The sequence below is a fragment of the Schistocerca nitens genome, chromosome 2 (genome assembly GCF_023898315.1).
Source record: "Schistocerca nitens isolate TAMUIC-IGC-003100 chromosome 2, iqSchNite1.1, whole genome shotgun sequence".
Taxonomy (NCBI): Eukaryota; Metazoa; Arthropoda; class Insecta; order Orthoptera; family Acrididae; genus Schistocerca; species Schistocerca nitens.
This window is the reverse complement of record NC_064615.1, coordinates 32,176,350-32,196,797: the sequence shown is the minus strand read 5'-3', so window position 1 is coordinate 32,196,797 and position 20,448 is coordinate 32,176,350. Positions and strand designations below refer to the sequence as shown.

The following is a 20,448-nucleotide window of genomic DNA, read 5'->3' as shown; positions in this document are numbered from 1 at the left end:
TGATATGGACAGAGTTACTGAAGTATCCATCTTTGTGGTGCAGGTCAACATCTAGGTGGCTTGTTGGGTTGAGGAGGACCAGGTGAAGCAAATGGTGGAGAATTCGTTGAGGTTCTGGAGGAATGTGGATAGGGTGTCCACACACTCAATCCAGATCACAAAGGTATCATCGGTGAATCTGAACCAGGTGAGGGGTTTAGGATTCTGGGTGTTTAGGAAGGATTCCTCTAGATGGCCCATGAAAATGTTGGATAGAATGGTGCCATGTGGGTGCCCATAGCCTTATCCCAGATTTGTTTGTAGGTAATGCCTTCAAAGCAGCAATAATTGAGACTGAGAATATAGTCAGCCATGGCGACTAGGAAGGAGGTGGTTGGTTTGGAATCTGTCGGGCGTTGGGAAAGGTAGTGTTCAATAGTGGTGAGGCCATTGACATTGGGGTGTTAATGTGATGGGAGGTGGCATCAGTAGTGACGAGCAGGGCACTGTGCAGTAAAGGGACAGGAACTGTGGCAAGTCGGTGGAGGAAATGGTTGGTATCTTTTACACACGAGGGTACGTTCCGGGTAATTGGTTGAAGTTGTTGGTCTACGCGAGCAGAGATTCTCTCAGTGGGGGCACAGTAACCAGCCACAAAGGGGCATCCTGGGTGGTTGGATTTATGGACTTTAGGAAGAATGTAGAGCAGAGAGATGGACTCCGGGGAGAGATTCTGGCATGGGCCTAAGGATTTGAGGAGTGACTGAAGATCCTGCTGCATTTTTGGAATGGAGTCATCGTGGCCAGGTTTGTAGGTGAAAGTATCTAACAGCTGGCGGAGTCCTTCTGCCAGGTAATCCTTGCGGTTCAAAACAATGGTGGTGGAGCCTTTGCCTGCAGGTAGGATTTTAAGGTCAGGATCAGTTTTTAGATGGTGGACTGCAGTTCTTTCTGCATACGTAAGGTTAGTTTGCATGTTGAGGGATTTTGGGAATGATGGTTAGACAAGATTTGAAGTTAAGAAATTCTGGAAAGTTAACTGGGTGATTTGGGGCAGTGGGGGTGGGTCGTGGTTGGATGGAGGAGTGAACTAAGTTAGGCATGGTTCACATTGTCTTTGGTTGAGTGTGATTGGTAGGGTTGGTGGTGAAGTGTTTCCACTGTAGGGACTGGGAGAAGGAAAGAAGGTCTTTGACAAGTCCTGCATGATTGAATTTGGCGGTGGGGCAAAATGTGAGGTCTTTGGAAAGGACTGATATTTCTGTGGGTAAAGGTTCATGACTGTGTTATGGGTCTGTTTAGGTTCTGGATTCTGTGTGGTGGTGGGAGGGAGTTTTGGAGGGTGGGGTAAGTGTAGTAGGTCTGCGAGACAAGGTCTATCAGCTGTGAGGGGACATGGGGGAGGTTTGGGGGTTGTTGTAGAAGTGGTGGACAGTGGTAATCCAAGGCGGGAGTAGGAAATGAGCAGGGTGGAGAGCTTTTTGAAGTGGCTTTGTGCACATTGCTCTAGTTCCTGGAGGACAAGAGTTTCAATGGGTGTTATAGGTTCCAGGAATTTAGGATTGCATTGCAGGAAAATTTTGTGGATGGAGATAAGGTACTGCAAGGAGCTCTGGGCTTGGTTGATGGGGTTTTGTTGGACTAAGGACTGGCAGAATCTGAACAGGTGGAGGTCATTGTAGAAGGAGGGGTGGCAGCTGGAGATGGGTAATTTGATGACAAGGCCATTGGGGGAGGGGGGGGGGTTTCCATAAGACAAGGAACAACACAGGAACAGTATGTGGGACTGGGTTTCGGTTAAGGAAACTTTTCTATATTGACGCAGATGGAAGGATCAAAGGTCCATTGCGGTGGCAAAAATGCGAAAAATTACGTAAATAACTTCAAATTACGTCCAAAAAAGTTTGCAAAATACACCCAAATATGTGTGAAAAATCACAAGAAGGATGAAATGGATGCAAAAGAGGGAAACACGATGAAATCAGAGAGTCAACAAAACCGAAAGGCGAAAATTCACTAAAATGTAGTCACAAAGAGATCAACGAAAGGATACAAATTGTAGCGGCAACACCGTTTAGCACAGGGAAAGTTAGTTTTGTGCAATATTTGGAGCACAAGTTACAGCCAGGTGCAGGCTGGATTGCAGTAAATTACGCATACCAGCAGTTGCGAAGGCAAATAGAGGCCACGGGGGCTTAGAACTGCTGGAGAGGGTGCACAGAGCAGTTTCCAGGGTGCAAGTCACAGGCAGAAGAAGGCCACTGGCCAACCTAAGTGTTATGGATACGTGACGCGAAGCGACATGAAACAGAGGCACCCAGCCGAGTATAAATGGGTGACATTTTCTAATGAGATTCATTCAAGTGTGGCAGCTCTCCTGGGCGGCAGGGTGTGTCACACCGCCAGGCTACACACAGCAACAGATGGGGCGACAGCGTCCCAGTCCATGGCGGGTCATTGGTTCGACCCTCTGAGGCTGACGCAGGTTCCGCAGCCACCCAGCAGTGGGCCACTCTTCAGCTCGCTACCGTAGGCAGTCATCTCGGCTCCTGACACATGCCGGAGACTTCCTGAGGCGAAGGCCACAGATTCAGATGCCGGATAGCCGGTGCTTGTTCGTTGCCGTAGTCTCAGCCACGCCGGCAAGGAGAAGGATGCAGCTGGCCACCCACGGCTCACACCGGGCAGCACCGAATTGGCTGCTGGCGCGGCCATCCTGATATCATCGGAACTCAGCGGGCCAGCCAAGGCTGGCATGACGCAGCGTTGTGTTGCACAGGCCACTGGGGTGCTTCCTCAGCATTGCGGGGCCCAGGTGATGCAGACCAAGGTGAACAGAGCACGTAAATCATTTGGAAAGTTCTCTCCGAGTGTTAATATGGCACCTCCTGGCACCCACCCACTACATTTGGTGTCAGTACGCCACATTTGGCATCTGATACCACAACAAAATAATTAAAAAATATATAAATATATACAGAGTGTCCCAAAAAGACTGATCCGATTTTAACTTGTAATAATATTGAGACAAATGTCACTAGGTAACTGGAACAGCGCTAGATATGTAGTTGGCATGGTCTAGAGTTTCAGAAAAAATCCACTAGATGTCGCCACGAGTGCTGACCTGGGGCATTCAGCCAGTATTGTGCAGTATGGCGTCCGCGCAACAGGAGGTGTATTGTGTTATTAAATTTAGTCGTACTCGATCAGTGATGGCAGTTCAGTGTGCGTTTCATATTCGATTTCGTGCTAAACCACCATCACCAAAGAACATTCGACAGTGGTATAAACAGTTAAAAGAAACAGGGTACGTCTGTAAAGGAAAAAGTCCTGGCTGGCCACGCGTTCCTGAACAAACAGTGGAACAAATCCGACAAGCATTTGAGCAGAGCCCCTGCAAGACTGTGTCGTGCTAGCCGAGAACTTGCGTTACCATGCACGACAGTGTGGCGTGTGTTATGGCGTCGTTTAGCCCTAAAACCATACCGATTACAATTGGTACAAGCTCTTTGACATACTGACAAAGTGAAGTGAGTGGACTTTAGCAGTGCTATTATAGAGGACATGGAAGATGACACTTTTATGTCACAATTGATATTCAGCGATTAGGCAACTTTCCATATTAGCGGTAAGGTTCACCGTCATAATGTGCATATATGGGGGCTCGAAAATCCTCATGAAACAATTGAACATGAACGTGATTTACCAAAAGTGAATGTTTTTTGTGCTGTTTCGCAAAGCAAAATTTATGGACCCTACTTTTTTGAGGAAGAAACTTTAACAGGACAATCATATCTCACAGTGCTACGGAACTGGTTATTCCCACAATTTGACTTCGACTATTTCATCAATAAGCAAGGTGGAGCACCACTACACTGGCACAAAAACGTGTGCAGTATCCTCAATGTCAACATGCCTCAGTGTTGGATAGGGCGTACACGACCGCGAGACCAGGCTTTACACTCTTGGCCTCCTAGGTTCCCTGACTTAAAGCCATGTGATTGCTTCTTGTGCGGATATGTTAAACAGTGTGTTTACGTTCCTCCCTTCCCTCATGACATTGATGACCTAAAAACCATAATAGCAGCTGCTGTAGTTTCAGTGACAGAAGACATCTTACACTCAGTTTGGGATGATTCGGCTATTGGCTTGATGTTGTCTGTGCAGCCAATGGAGGACATATTGAACATTTATGATGAATTTTTATAAGCTTCTGTCTTTTCTGAGTAATTTAGTACGCAATTTGTTGGTGTTAGGCCCTTCTTCCTAATAAATAATTCTATTTAAAATTGGGTCATTCTTTATGGGACACCCTGTATATTTTACTGTGGGTAGCAGGTCTGAGGGTGAGTAAGTGTGAAAAAAAGAGGGTGGGGGATGTGACTGGATGAGGCGGAATCCATGGGTGCGAACTAGTTCAGAATGGAGAAAGAGGGGGGGGGGGGTGAAGGGGGGGGGATGGGTTCTGTGTGGCACCAGAAAGGTGCGGGAAATAACAAGCAAAAATACGGGAGAGTGATCCATTTGAAGGTATAGGATTAATTATGTCGGTGGGAATAATGTGGGACATAAGATGCTGCACCAACAATCAGCGTGGTGTTATAGCACAGTGGTGAGTGCGGCCAAGACGGTTGATACACTGTGGCTTGTAAGTAGAGGGTGCAGTGCGGTTTGTAAGGCGACAAGAGAAACAAAAGAAAGAAGAGAAAGAAGGAGGGACATTGAGTATAGTAATACATTCAAAACTAGTAACAAAGGAAAACAGCCCTGGGTTAGGATCGAAGAAAGCCAGGATCGAAGAAAGGCCATCAGGTAAAAATCAAACAATGGAAAATCCAAGATGAGATGTAACAATATTATGACAAGGAAACTTGTTACTCACCATATAGCGGAGATGCCGAGCCGCAGATAAGCATAACGAAGAGACTGTCTCAAAGACATCAGTACCTCCATCCGTATCAAACCTGCTAACCACCAGCAGTACCTCCACCTCGACAGCTGCCACCCGTTTCATGCCAAGAAGTCCCTTCCATACAGCCTAGCCACCCATGGTCGTCGCATCTGCAGTGACGAGCGGTCCCTCTTGAAATATATTGAGCGTCTCACTGAAATCTTCACAGACCATAATTATCCTCCCAACCTTGTACAAAAGCAAATCTCCCATGCCTTATCTTTCCATTCTCCCACCACCTCCCAAAGTCCCATTGACTGGCCTCAGAGGAGCATTCCCCTCATATCTCAGTACCACCCTGGACTGGAGCTGAATTACATTCTCTGCCAGCGTTTCAACTACCTCTCGTTGTGCCCTGAAATGAGAAATGTCCTGCCCAGTATCCTTCCCACCCCTCCCACAGTGGTATTCCGCCGTCCACTGAACCTATACAATATACTCATCCATCCCTGCACAACCCCTGCTGCCAACCCCTTATCTCATGGCTCATATCCCTGTAATACACCTAGATGCAAGACCTGTCCCATACATCCTCCCACCACCACCTACTTCAGTCCAGTCAAACATCACCTATCCCATCAAAGGCAGGGCTACCTGTGAAACCAATCATGTGATGCACAAGCTGAGCTGCAACCACTGTGCTGCATTCTATGTGGACATGACAACCAACAAGCTGTCTGTCTGCATGAATGGGCACTGACAAACTGTGGCCAAGAAACAAATGGATCACCTTGTTGCTGAGTGTGCTGCCAAACATGACATCCTTTCTTTCAGTGACTGCTTCACAGCCTGTGCCATATGGATCCTTCCCACTAACACCAGCATTTCTTAACTACGCAAGTGGGAACTTTCCCTGCAATACATCCTACATTTCCATAACCCTCCTGGCCTCAACCTTTGTTAGTCACTGTCCTCGCCCATCCAGCCCCTTCCCTGCTCCCATTTCAGCACTACACAGCCCTCATTCCACCATCGCACCAAGTCTTTTCGCTTCTCTCGTTTTCTGCTACCTCCGCCCCTCACCCCTGCCCACCATCTAAACTGCAGTGGATTTTTGACAATTTTCGTAGTTCTAAATATTTATCACAATTCTTTCTCATCAATTCAGAGAATGTTACTTGTATTTTTGTTTTACATCACTTTGTTCTACACCATATGCTTCATTATGTGCTATTGAATTCAGTGTGAGTGCATGGTGTCTGAAAGTTGCAATGGAAATGATTTAAGTGTAATTCATTCTGAGAGGACATTATTGTCTCTTTGTATTGTTAAGTCATCAGCTTGTCCTGGGACACATACAGTATACAGGCAGGCACACACAATTAGTGTGTGCGTCTAACCCTTACCGTTACGGAATACGGGGAGTAGCTCACAATTGGTTCACCTCTTACTGTAACAACAGGCAGCAAAAGGTCATTATGTACAATGTTGAGAATGGCTGTGATGTGGGGTCTGAGTGGGGTACTGTCAAGTGGGGAGTGCCCCAGGGATCAGTGTTGGGGCCACTCCTGTTCCTTATTTATATAAATGATATGCCCTCTAGTATTATGGGTAACTCTAAAATATTTCCGTTTGCTGATGACACTAGCTTGGTACTATGTTGTGTGCAACATTGGCTCGGTTTCAAATAGTGCAGTACATTACCTAAGTTCATGGCTTGTAGAAAATAAACTAACGCTAAATCACAGTAAGACCCAGTTTTTACTGTTTCTAACACACAATTCAACAAAACCAGACATTTTAATTTCACTGAATGGGCATATGATTAGTGGAACTGAACAGTTCAAATTTCTCAGTGTTCTGATAGATAGTAAGCTGTCGTGGAAAGCCCACATTCAGGACCTAGTTCAAAGACTCAATACTGCCATTTTTACTATTCAAACGGTATCAGAATGAGTGATCGTTCGACAATTAGTCTACTTTGCTTATTTTCATTCACTTATGTTGTATGATATTATATTTTGGGGTAACTCTTCCCATTCTAAAAGGATATTTTTGGCTCAGAAACGTGCGGTTCGGGCAATAAGCGATGCGAGTTCACAAACATCTTGTCGACCTCTGTTCGCAAGTCTGGGTATTTTGACATTGGCCTCCCAATAGGTATATTCCTTATTGTCATTTCTTGTTACCAATATTAGTTTATTCCCAAGAATAAGCAGCTTTCACTCGGTTAATACTTGGCAGAAATCAAACCTGCATTTGGACCGGACTTCCTTAACTCTTGTGCAAAAGGTGTGCAGTATACTGCTGCATCCATTTTCAATAAGCTACCACTCAAATTAAAAAATCTTAGCAGTAATCCACACACTTTCAAATCGAAACTGAAGAGTTTCCTCATGGGTCGCTCCTTCTACTCTGTCGAGGAGTTCCTTGAAAATTAAGCTGATTCTTTTCGTATTGCTGATAGTGTTTGCTTAAACATATGGACCAATTTTTTTCAGGTTCATGAACATTTATTTTTATCTGTTATTACTTTTATGTTGTAATTTCCTGTACTGAGACATTCCATGACCTTGGAGATTTGCTCCTCAATTTGGTCCTACGGAACTTGACGTGTGAATACATAAATAAATTAATGTGTCTTATTTCAGGTGTAAGAGTAAATTCTATTATTTTTCTAATATAGTATATTATGTATATTTTTTCATGTAAATGGACAATAAATGCTACTGTAACCACAGACACTGACAAAAGTGTCTGGGAAAATAGAGCCACAGGCTGAACCACTGCAAGGTGTCGGTCTGGCAAAGTATGTGTTCCCAAAAACTCTGGAAAAATTATTGGTGAAATGAATTTAAGTATATTGTGACTAATGATATAACAGTGAAAAGAATTTGTGTGCGCTTGTAAGGGTGATGGCCAGTGACAGTTCAAATCATGTATGTTCTTATAGTGTATAAAAATTTACTATATTTGATTTGCACTTCGTTTTGAAATGTACATTAATGTAGATGAATTAACTGTGTATCTGGCATTGAATCATTCAATCTGCTATTTCTCAATATGTTAGTTGGGGGGGGGATATAACATTGCAAGCTGGAACTACCCTACTTGCTATTATTATACTCTTATTAATAAATGTACATTTTTCCTTAATTTCCATTAAGTCTAATCATACACACTGAGTAAATGTCATGCATGCATAAATCTGTAAAAATGTTAATGTTATTCAGACCACATCTCAGGCAGAGTCATTTTTCAGGTGTCATTTGTCAACATGTTCTTTATGGCAATGTATTTAGTTTCTTTAGAAACCATATTAATTTAAATTAATGAGTAACTGAAAATTTTACTTTAGTTTGATGGTGATGTAAACAATGACACGTACCACTAGAAAGACTGGAATCTAGACAGCAGCAACACGTTTTAATTTTCCTGCAACAAATTGTATTGTAAATACAGAGAATATTAAAGTTCAGACTCACCCAAAATTGCTATTGCCTCTTGTGCCATTACAGCCATTTAATTTTCAAGTTTATAGTTATACTTTTGGTGCCCTAATTTTTCTAAACTGAATGACACTTCATTAACCAATTAAGCCACTAATTAAGAATTTGCATAAATTCGACATTGAACTCCAATTGTAAACAGATAATCCCCAATGCAGATGTACAAAATAGTTCCATAAGCTTTTGTAATTTACTAATTACTTATTATGTAAAACAAATTAATGCCCGAGCACACAGCTCATCTGCTTTAGTAAATTTCAACCTAGCAGTTTTATAAACAAAACATATTTCCCGAGATCATAAAATGTTCATACACAAGTCCCTGAATAGTCCACACCACCTAAATATCTTCAGTCTAGTGGAAATGTCTCCATGTCAGTTACATACATTTCTGTGTGTTATCAGCAGTGATACCTACTGCCTCTACTGATTGTGTAATTTGATAACAACTTTGGAATGTTCATTTGTCTTACTTCATATATGAAAGCGTACTGTAACATTTAGCCACAGACAAGACTTCTTAGGAGACTACTATATGTATCTACTTGTGGTCAATATCTTAGGTCAGGGCTACCCAACGTTTTCAGCTGGTGGACCCCTTCTTCAGTCGAAAATCCATGGTGGGCCCCTAGTCTGTTCCTAATGACCCCTCCCCCACCGAAGTATCAATAGTCTTTGGTTTAGAGATGAATGAAAACAACTTGAAGGTCAAAAATCGACTTACGACATAGGTAGTGCACTGACAAAGCAAGTTTAACATTTAATGATGCCTGGGGCCGCATACGTGCCAGCGAGTGCTGTGATTGGTCGACAAAGCTCGCTCCGCGCATGCGTGAAAGGTTTCAGCGCATCTACTGTCGTGAGCCGGCGCACAAACGACCCCCGTATTGTTGCGAAACAGTCGATCAGAGAAGCCGCATTCTCTGGCACTAAACTGTGTATGCGTTCTCACTTAGGAACCGCAAAGGCTGCTTGGGAATACGACCTGAAGCAAAAGTACACATTTTTTTCACACGAAAAAAAAAGTGATTAATGTGATTTTCACATTTTTATTCCATAATTTTACTCATTATTTTACACGATTTCGTGAAGGGTGGCCACGGACCCCCTAGAAAGAGCTGGCGGACCCCTAAGGGGCCCTGTCTTAGGTGAAAAAAGACTGGTCATCATGTTGCTTCAAGTCTTAATAAATGTGCAAAACAAAGTAATTTAAATGCTGTATTGCATTCATTATTTGAGAAACTATCATAAAATCAGTTTACAGCAATATAAAGAACTTCTACCAATGAGACACCGAGTGCAATCCAGTGACCACAGATTTGCCCACTTATGTGATGACATTATTATTTCAAATGGCCCCTTTCTCATTACTTCAACTTGACTACATGTAAAGTGAGGATCTCAGTGCAGTGCAAATCTATGTAAAAATATTGCAGTGTTTTCTATAGAAAATTTGCTTTCTAATATTACCATTTGCCCCTTGACCCTTTTGTTTATAACGGAGAGAACTAATACTGTCAAAGATTACAGGAGTTATGTAACATCTTGTCAAGAAAAATACAAAGAAAAAATTTCTTTACTGGACAAAAGATGAATGAATGCTAATAAGCACTACACACAAGATTACAATAAATCAACTTAATGAAAAAGCGGTTCACTCCTTGGGAGACGCTGAGAAAGGAAAAGAGGCTGGCTGTCATTGTGGAGTAGTTGCTTACCAAACAGAAGTTAGGGTGGCAGACACTATGATTAATGAAGAAACACACTTCCAAAAAACAGATTAAGACAATTTTGTGATAATGGGTTGATTATGCATTTGAGATGAATGAGCATCACTAATTTCTTAAAAACAAATAAATTTATTTTAAATATAATCTGAAAATAGAACATCTGTCATTTACAATACACGATCCACTTTAAATGAATTTCAAAAATTGCACATTAAATACCACAGCAACACACTGTGAATAATGTAATATGAACATATTTACAAAATGTCACCATTCCAGATCTGGTACAGGAATTTTTGGGCCATCATTTTCGTAATCACTACCAAACAGAGCATCTGGTACATCTGAAAAACAAAAGGATGTCTTTAAGTGCAGCACAGTGTGGTAGTACAAAGACAGCAAACTATTGCAAAGAAGCACCAATAATTTACTCAAAAAGATTATTTCTCATACGTTTTAGGAATCAGATGTTCCACTGCAACTCAAAATACCATAATTTTGATGATTTCTTGCAGCAATTATTAATTTTTATGCTTACAATGCAAGACTAGTTTATGTTTTCCTAATGCATGTGAGTGTGAAGTGTAAATTTCTCAGACAGGGTGTATACACAGAAAGAAAAAATAATTCCAGAATTTTTCCTGGATCTCCCAGTTAAAAACATACTTTTTCCGATGTGAAAATACACTTTTCAACTGTGTACACTCTCTCGAAGCTGTAAAAACATAAATACTTTGAATGGTAAAGGTTTTATACACCAGTGAGAACTTTCCGGCACTTTGAAAGCGAAAGTCAGCAAGGAGAGGGAGGGAGGGGGGGGGGAAGCGTTTCGGAAAGATCTTTGACGTGCAGCAACAGGTACACTATTTGAGCGTACAAGCTGGGGGGGGGGGGGGGGGGGATTAAAGCGGCGAGTTTTCTGCCGCAGAGCATGTGGCTGGTGGTATAAGTAAGATGCTGATTAAGCACGAACAGGCCTATGGCATATCTGAAAAAGAATTGTTGGCAGTGGAGTAGTTCATGAAGTTCCGGACATACATGGAAGGGCACGAGACCATTGTAATGACAGACCACAAGGCCCTTAGTTATCTGCAGGATTGTAGCCTGCTGAATAAGAGGCTCACCAGGCGGGCAATTTTCTTACAAAGATTCCAGTACCAGATGGAGTATGTTAGGGGCACTGAAAACGTGCTGGTGGATGCTTTCTCATGCTTGCCAATTGGAAGTGAGGGGAACAGTGAAGAGGAGGAAGAGATAACGGAATTTAAGATGATGTATATGGGGGGGGTGTAAAGGAGAAAAACAGATTAGGAGCACTTGCAAGGACATGAGGCGAATACAGATCCAATTTTGAAGCTAGTTAAGACTAGACTGGGTACAAAGGGACATGAGAAGTTGGAGAGATTTTACAAGATATTTAAAGGGGTGTTGTACCGCAGAAAGAAAGCAAATAGTAGTAGTGACTATGGTGGCCTCAGGAACATGTACTGTCACTAATTAATTATGTGCATCTGAGCCATGGGCGCTATGGGGCACAAAAATGGATAGGAGTACTGCAAGACTATGTGGTGTTTAATAACATGGACCGTAAGGTGAGAAAGCAACTAGGTGCTTGTGACAGGTGTCAGCAAGTAAAAAAAACACAGCACCATTACCAGTCAAGGGGAGATGCAAAACATCTTTGCCAAAAATGCTAAAGAGCACGTAGCAATTGATGGGTTTGATCTGTTACCAACTAGTAGGGGGTGGGCGAAAGTGCATTTTGCTGACAGTTTATGTATTCTTCAAACACGTAAAGATGTATGGGATGAACAAGGACACTAGTGGGACTATGATTAAAAAACTGGAGTCCTACTACAATGAAATTGGTAAGTTGAAAGCAGTGCTCTCTGACAATAGGTCCCAATTCACCTTCAAGGCATGGAAGAACTTCATGCACCAGAGAGGTGTGAAACATAAGTTTACCACCCAGCAGGAAATTTAGCTGAGAAGTACCGTATATACGCGAGCTTGGACGATTGTGCAGGACACACTAAAGCCACAGGCATACCATCTGAGCAGAACTGTGGCTAAGTTTGAGGACATCATGAACAGTGTGAAAAACAGTGCCACTGGGTTCACATCTCATGAAGTAATGTGGAATAAAAAGGCAGCCAGCCTTGTAGCTGAGGTAGTGAACTTTCCACCAGGCACACCTATTTCTGAACAAGAGACAGGAGCTAATTACTGGACAAATGGCAAAAGGGGCTTACAGAGGAAACATAGGCATGATTTAAGATACAAGCCTACAAAGTACAAGGTGGGTGACTTACTATTAGTAGAGACAAAGAAACGGCCAATGGATTTAGATGGAGAGATCAAACAGCTTTTTGAATCATACCATGGCCCATTTGTTGTGGTAAGCTGCCCCACCCAGGCACTTACAGGTTGGAGTATCCTAAGTCACATAACCCATTGGGACCCAGGAATGTAACTGAGCTGTGACTATGAACAGCCACTGTGATGGGGTTGAATCTTTTTCTTTTCTTTTTTTTTATATAGTAAGAATAGGTGTTTACTTAATGGTGCTTATATGTTGAGGATAATTTATCATGTTTATGTTAGCTAAGGTTTTTTTCAAGGGACTCCATGCTGAATACAGTTTACATACATGTTTAATTTTAAGAATTTTCTGGATAGCCTAGTGTTTTTCATGTTTCTCTTGGCAAAAGTATAGCGGTACTTGAAGTTGTGGAACAGCTGCTTGACAACTAATTCTCTCATAATGATTAGTCATACTGGCTACAACAGATGTAGTCACTGTACAGCACTTATATGTACATGATAGGATGTGAATGTGAGAGGGACATTGAGTGGCATTTTCTTACTGTTTATAATCATATGAATATCGATTCAATTTTTAATGAGTGGTTATTGTGATTTGGGCACACAATTTTTTTTGTTTATGGGGGTGGAGATAGTTCAGCATGGGACTGACTGATGAGAATATGGAACTGAATGGTATATATAATTTGTTTTTATTTTTGTTTATATGTTTACGATTACTTATTTCAGGGGAAAATAGGCTGATTTGTGGATTATGTTGTGCCATGGGATATTTTATATATTTGATTTTATTCAGTTTGCAGTACTGTAATTGTCATTGGTCAATGAGCAGCAGTTAGATTATTGTTGCGATCAAAGAAAAGTCTGTAGAGAGCGCATGTTTTTCTTGGTAACACTACCATCCGCATGTTTGTGTCAGGTTTCGCCCTGAAATTTGGCTTTAACTGTGTCAAGTCTGGATAGCAGAGGGGGAGGGTTTGCATCCGACCGGTTTCTGGTACCCACACACCTTCGCTGATAGGAAATTGATCAACTGAGTTTTGTTTGTTCCTAGTAGCACCGGGTTAGCTGACTGGCAGGAGAACTTGAGAAACAGCTCCTGAGGTTTGAGCTGCAGCACTGATGCAGGTCAGAGACACACCACAGAAGACAACAAAAGGTGTAGTGCTTGCTGTATGTGCTGCATAATTTCTACTAAGAAATATAGTGCATAGGGGGGGAAAAAACCAATATTTAGGTGATTTTAAGAAAAATTGCTGATCCACCTTCGATATGTTAATGTTTCGTTACTTACAACCTTTGGCCAGTCATATCAGCTTCAGCATGATGGAAATACTGATGGATAAATGTATTTAGTGGAGTTTAGTCAAGTTAGGGTAGGAAGTGCTACCGCATAAGATATATAGGGACTTTTTCCATTTTGATTTTTCTGCTATCACATGTAGAGTTTATCTTTGTATATTATTTGGTTTCTGAGGGCACAGATTGGGTTTCCTGCTACTTGCAATGCCATGAACTGCATTTATGGAGTAGCAAGTGGGAGTAATTGTGAGCATACAAGCTGCGGCGGGAGATTAGGGTGGCAGTTTTCCGCCGCAGAGCACATGGCTGGCGGTTGCTACGGGGCTGCAGCAAGCGGCTAGCGATAACACGGCCTTGGAAAAACCTGTGCAGAGCTTGGTAGGGGAGCATATGACCATGTTTGCGTGCTTGGAGGTATTTATGTCAGAGAAAAATTGTTAAAAACAGAACTAAGAGTGACACGGAGATGGTACTCATGGGCAGAAAAATATGTAAAGTTAAATTATCTAGACGCGCCACAAAAATATATAATAGTTAAAAGTTACTGTCATCGTAAAAATTGTAAATTTATGAAAGTTCAACAGCTAATATTTTGGCAATGCTTTGGCTTACTTATATGAATAAAGTATTTACGTATGTGGCTAGTAGAGCTGCATCGAGCAATCACAGCCAATTTAGCCAGAGTATGTACCATTTTTAATGAGAGATCGTAATATGGGATTTGACAGAGAGAAACTGTGTTTTTGGTAATAAATAAACTGAAAGAAATGAAACTAGTGGCAGCATTCTAAAGTTTAAAGAGGCAGATGAGTAATTAAGTCTGTATTTTTAGTTGTTTATTTAAGTCTAGTATTAAAAATCCAAGAAAAGCAAAATCATGCCACAGGAACGTTATTTGTGAAAACAGTGGCAGATCAAAAAACTGGACTTTAATAAATTGTTATTGCCTGGAAAATTTACATATTTCTGTGGTTACTTTTAGAATATTCCTAATTTTTTTTTTGCCAAACATTGTTTTGAGTTCAGCAGCCTTTTCGAGGGTGTATAGGTCTAGCCATCTTTTGGGGAGTTGAGCAGGAGTTTGAGCAGTGCTAATAGCCAGATGTGCCGCCCATCTGGGGGGAGAGCATTGGTTTGGTAGCCACAATCGGAGACAGGTATGTATGTAGTAACGTTCAAAAATAACGAAGTTGAGCGCAATGTAGTGGTTTACGACAGCAGACAACAGTGTATTTTGTGAACTGTGTTGTAGCATCAGTTATTAACGGCTGCGCTTACGTAAAAGCCCCTCACAGACTGCATTTTAACTGTGTAGCCAAGAACAGGGGAAAGAAATACAGTAGAAGAAGAATGGGTAGCTTTGAGAGTTGAAATAATGAAGGCAGCAGAGGCTCAAAGTAGGAAAGAAGACGAGGGATAGTAGAAATCCTTGGATAGCATGAGAGATATTAAATTTAATTTATGACAGGAGAAAATATAAAAACGCAGTAAACAAAGCAGGCAAAAAGGAATAAAAATGTCTCAAAATTGAGATTGGCAGGAAGTGCAAAAGGTTAGGCAAAGATGGTTAGAGGACAACTGTAAGGATGTAGAGGCATATATCACTAGGGGTAAGATAGATACTGCCTACAGGAGAATTAAAGAGATCTTTGGAGAAAAGAGAACCACTTGTATGAATATCAAGAACTCAGATGGAAAACCAGTTCTAAGCAAAGAAGGGAAAGCAGAAAGGTGGAAGGAGTACATTGAGGGTCTATACGAGGGCAATGTACTGGAGGGCAATATTATGGAAAGGGAAGAGGACGTAGATGAAGATGAAATGGGAGATATGATACTGCGTGAAGAGTTTGACAGAGCACTGAAAGACCTAAGCCGAAACAAGGCCCTGGCAGTAGACAACATTCCATTAGAACTACTGATAGCCCTGGGAGAGCCAGCACTGACAAAACTCTACCATCTGGTGAGCAAGATGTATGAGACAGGTGAAATACCCACAGACTTCAAGAAGGATGTAATAATTACAGTCCCAAAGAAAGCACGTGTTGACAGGTGTGAAAATTACCAAACTAATAGTTTAATAAGTCATGACTGCAAAATAACAACACAAATTCTTTACAGACAAATGGAAAAACTGGTAGAAGCTGACCTTAGGGAAGATCAGTTTGGATTCCGTTGAAATGGTGGAATCCATGAGGCAATACTGACCCTATGACTTATCTTAGAAATTAGATTAAGAAAAGGCAAACCTACGTTTCTAGCATTTGTAGACTTAGAGAAAGCTTTTGACAATGTTGACTGAAATATTCTCTTTCAAATCATGAATGGGGCAGGGGTCAAATACAGAAAACAAAAGCTATTTACAATTTGTACAGAAAATAGATGGCAGTTATAAGAGTCGAGGGACATGAAAGGGAAGCAGTGGTTGGAGAGGAAGTGAGACAGGGTTGTACTATATCCCCAATGTTATTCAATCTGTATATTGAGCAAGCAGTTAACGGAAACTAAAGAAAAATTTGGAGTAGGAGCTAAAATCCACCGAGAAGAAATAAAAACTTTGAGGTTTGCCGATGACATTGTAATTCTGTCAGAGACAACAAAGGACCTGGAAAAGCAGTTGAACGGAATGGACATTGCCTTGAAATGAGGATATAAGATCATCAACAACGAAAGCAAAACGAGGATAATGGAATGTAGTACAATTAAATCAAGTGATGCTGAGTGAATTAGCTTAGAAATGACACACTTAAAATAGTAGATTGGTTTTGCTATTTGGAGAGAAAAATAACTGACGATGGTCGAAGTAGAGAGGATATAAAATGTAGACTGGCTATGGCAAGGAAAGCGATTCTGAAGAAGAGAAATTTGTTAACATCGAGTACAGATTTAAGTGAACGCAATGTCTGGCCTTCTGGGCTGGTCTTGAAAGTTTAAGTTTTAAATGAGAGTCAAACACACTGTGATTTAAGAAATTCATTGCATATTCTCACATGTAACATAGTTCATCTTGTGTAAAAGAAAATTTCCTTTGGAAATAATGTTTTTCGAAAAACCATTTGCAATATTTTCCTGCGACCTCTCTGACCTTGGTTTGTTTCAGCAGCTACCAGAGTGTGCCAGAAAACAAGTGTTACTGTGCATGGGCAGCTATGATGACATAGGAAGCCTGTATGTTCATACACTTTTAGCATTAAGAGATCTTACATGACGTCATAAAAGAAATAGGACATCGGAGGATACTCTGAGAGCATACTAAAATTCATAATTCGGCTGAAAGGACACATTCATATGTCCAGATTCTCAATGAAGTAGGCCTCAACCTGATATTAAGCTTTTCAGTGTGCTTTTCGGGATGCAAAATTTTCTTGGAATACCAGTTCTGTATCGTCCCATGTCTGATTCTTTATCATGGCATAATACGTGTCAGAAGATGAAAATGTGCACTTGAAATCCAGTGAACAGTTGAAACTAGCCATTAGTGTGGAATGAAACACTTCGTTTCTTATCAATTGATTGAATGTGTGGAAAAGATTAATAAAAGCTACATTTATTTTGCAAACCGACAAAAATAACTTCATTGTTGTGCAGGGCAATTAATGCTTGACTGCCAAAAATGTGGAAATAAAAAAATAAAATCAGAAAACTGAAACTAATAACTGCCTTTCATAATTATGTGCACCTATTTTTATTTACTTGATAACCCCCGGCCACAGAAATCCAGTTTTTTTTTGTCGTGTGAACTGTAAACGAAGAGGAAATAGGACATCAGGAAACAGCAAAATCACTATACATAAACATGGGTCACTATGCTCTTCCCCAGTAAAACCCAGACTGTTCTTTGCATGTGCGTATCTGGCAGCTTGGGTGCACCAGAAAGTTTTTGTGTGTAGCATGAGAAATCTTGCTATTACTGCAGCCACACTGCAAACAACCAGAAGTGTGTGAAGGCATTGCTCGTATGCAACTCAACTGTGCATGTGCACAATCCCGCTGGCGACTACTCGCAATGACTTAACGTAAACATTTGTGACGTCATGCTCATCGGAAGCAGTTTGCTGTTACGAAGTATTCCATAGTCTTCGTCCTAAAGCCTTTGACGTATTTTGTTGCTTATAACTTCTTACCAGTCAAAATCACACAAATTTAACAGAAGACTAAAACAATGAAAAATTCTTGGAATTCTAGAAAATTCCCGGGTTTTTACCAGTTTTCTCCCCGATAAAAAAATTCCCAGGTTTAGCCCGGATTTCCTGGTTGACCCAGAGCATTCACACACTGTCAGATTGACCACAAGGAGATGGTGAAAACAAAATTTAATTTTATAGTCTTTGGGCATCTTGCATGTTAACTTTGGCCAACTGACTACTTCATTCTCAAAATAGTTTTGTTTCTATTGCTGTTAAAAGTACATGAGTTGCCTGTGTCTTGTTCAAATGGATGAAGTAGAATACAGGTATGTTATGTTTGATATGTTCCATTTCGATTTAATTAGAATCAGCATCGCTGAGACACTTTACACAGTCTGCTGTTGTGAGAGGGTGTGTGTGGCGATTTGGAGGCTTTTCTTAAGCTGTGTGCAAGCCCGGAGTGGGGAGATTCTGATAGCTGCTGACTTGACAGAGTGCGTGCGGCTCATACGTGGCGGCTGGCTGGGACTTCGGACATGATCTTCCTTAGACTAGCGTGGCACAAGTCAGGGAGGGTGAGTGCTGTGTTGCCATGAACAATGACATACGCTGCAAACCACAGTGAACCATGTCTGGACAGGGCAGGATGTGGCGCAAGGGGTGGTCACTGCATCAAGCTGAGAGCCATGATCGTAATGGCCACTTTGCTGATCTGTAATCATTGAGCAGCTGCCAGATTTTTCTGTTTCCTGCAAAGACAACATTGCCTCCGGCTGCAACTTTGACTGTTAAAACAGATAAGTTTAAGTGCTACTGCATAGACCGGTCTAGAACATTGTGTAGGATGCAATGTCGGCTTTGGTATCACTCAGGTTTCAGTTCTCCAAAGAAAAAGAAAAATTCAGGTTACACACATAAGGTTCTGTTCTGTCTACTGATTGTATGTCTCATGGTAGTTACGCCAGCTATTGTGCCCTTAATTTGATTCAGTATTAAGCTATGCACTATTACTTTTTTGCATCTGCTAATTCTAAATCATTTCACTATTTTTTTGTGCAGCACAGTGCAAATATTTTGGTGTATATCATTGCTTTATCACAACACTTAAGCTTATTGTGTCTTCTCTGTTGTTGCATGCTGCATATGAAGGTTGACATTGGCCTGGTACACTTCTTTCACAAGCAACTGCTGCTGCTACTACGTTTTCCTTAAAGATTATTACAGTAACGTCATGTCTGTAAGTTTGTATCTTGGTCTGACCAGATTACTAACTTTGTGCCTGAACATTTTGAGCAGCACCTTAGTTAAATTGTTAATTGTGCTTTAACAGTTCCTGACAATTTACTTGCTTTCTGAATTTTAAAATTTTTTTTACTGCAATTATCAGTTGCATTGAAGATTTTAGTCAATGCACTATTCTTGAATTGAAAATTGGTAATAGTCAATTGTTTAAAAATTTAGTCAATTTTCAGGCCTTTAAAATAATTTTATTTGTCATTACCTTTGATTTTTCTGATTGGATTAAAAATGTCATGACTGCATTAAAGATTTATGGATAATTAACTTATTCTTATATGGAGTTATGTTGCTCAAGTACCACAGTAGGGAAGTGTTTTTTGTGTGTGTGTGGGGGGGGGGGGGCAGGTGATGGTGGTATGTGCATTTATAAATTTCTCGTTGTTTGTAACTTATAGTATGTTTGCAGCATTTGTTCACTATAGGAGAGCAAAGAATAGTGTAGGTAAAAGATTTGAGAAAGGACCACCTGTTGTATGAACTACGTGACCACAGCAAGTTGGAGGAGGGAAGCATGATGGAATTGTACCGGCAGCTGTGGGGGCATGAATGGACAGGCCAGTAAACATAACCAAAAAAAACCATTGGGGAGATGAGTACCGCCAGCACTGCATGCCGCTGCTTGTTCACTGCTCTTTAGGAAGGTGTTACACTGTTAGAAGAGACATCACTTTCATGTGCTCAAATGTCGCAGTTACATGCCCTGGCATACCGTGTGGCTAATAGGATGCCTGATGTGCATGCTATTAATAAAAAGCCTAAATTCACATCCAATATACAGGCTTTATGGGGGGATCTTTTTAAGTACAGCAACACCTTTCGTTCCTCAAGTGTCAGGAGGAATGTGAAACAGGTGAAATTCAAAATATAGATGATCAGGAGAATTTTAGTGTGCAAAGGAAGATATATAGAATCAGTTTACCAAACTTCTGAACCCCCTTCTTCCTATCATTCATGGTACTCGTGTCTTGGCAATTAATGATGTTAGTCCAACTGTAGATTAGGTTAGATTAGATTAGATTTACTTTCATTCCAATTGATCCGTAGTGAGGAGGTCCTCCAGGATGTGGAACATGTCAGAAAAACAACAATACATAACAAATATTTACAACTAAAACAAATAAGCTAATGTACCATTCCACAGGTCCCAAGTGGAATGATCGTCATTTTTTAATGAACACTAAGAGTCATTTTACAAATATTAATGCACTGAATTTAAAATAAAAAAGTTTTTTATTTATTTATAAGGTAATACAACTACTGTAATACTTATTTACAATGAACACATTACT

General features: G+C 41.0%; 1 protein-coding gene across 1 annotated transcript in view; it reads right to left on the bottom strand.

Moving 5' to 3' along the window:
• Nucleotides 1-10,265: 10,265 nt before the first annotated feature.
• Nucleotides 10,266-20,448, bottom strand: part of LOC126234247 (uncharacterized) — a 29,991-nt gene continuing 19,808 nt past the window's right edge. The window contains exon 4 of the mRNA XM_049942940.1: nt 10,266-10,453. Coding sequence (XP_049798897.1) covers nt 10,377-10,453 — 77 coding nt within the window. The 3' untranslated portion in view covers nt 10,266-10,376. The remainder of the gene's footprint in view (nt 10,454-20,448) is intronic.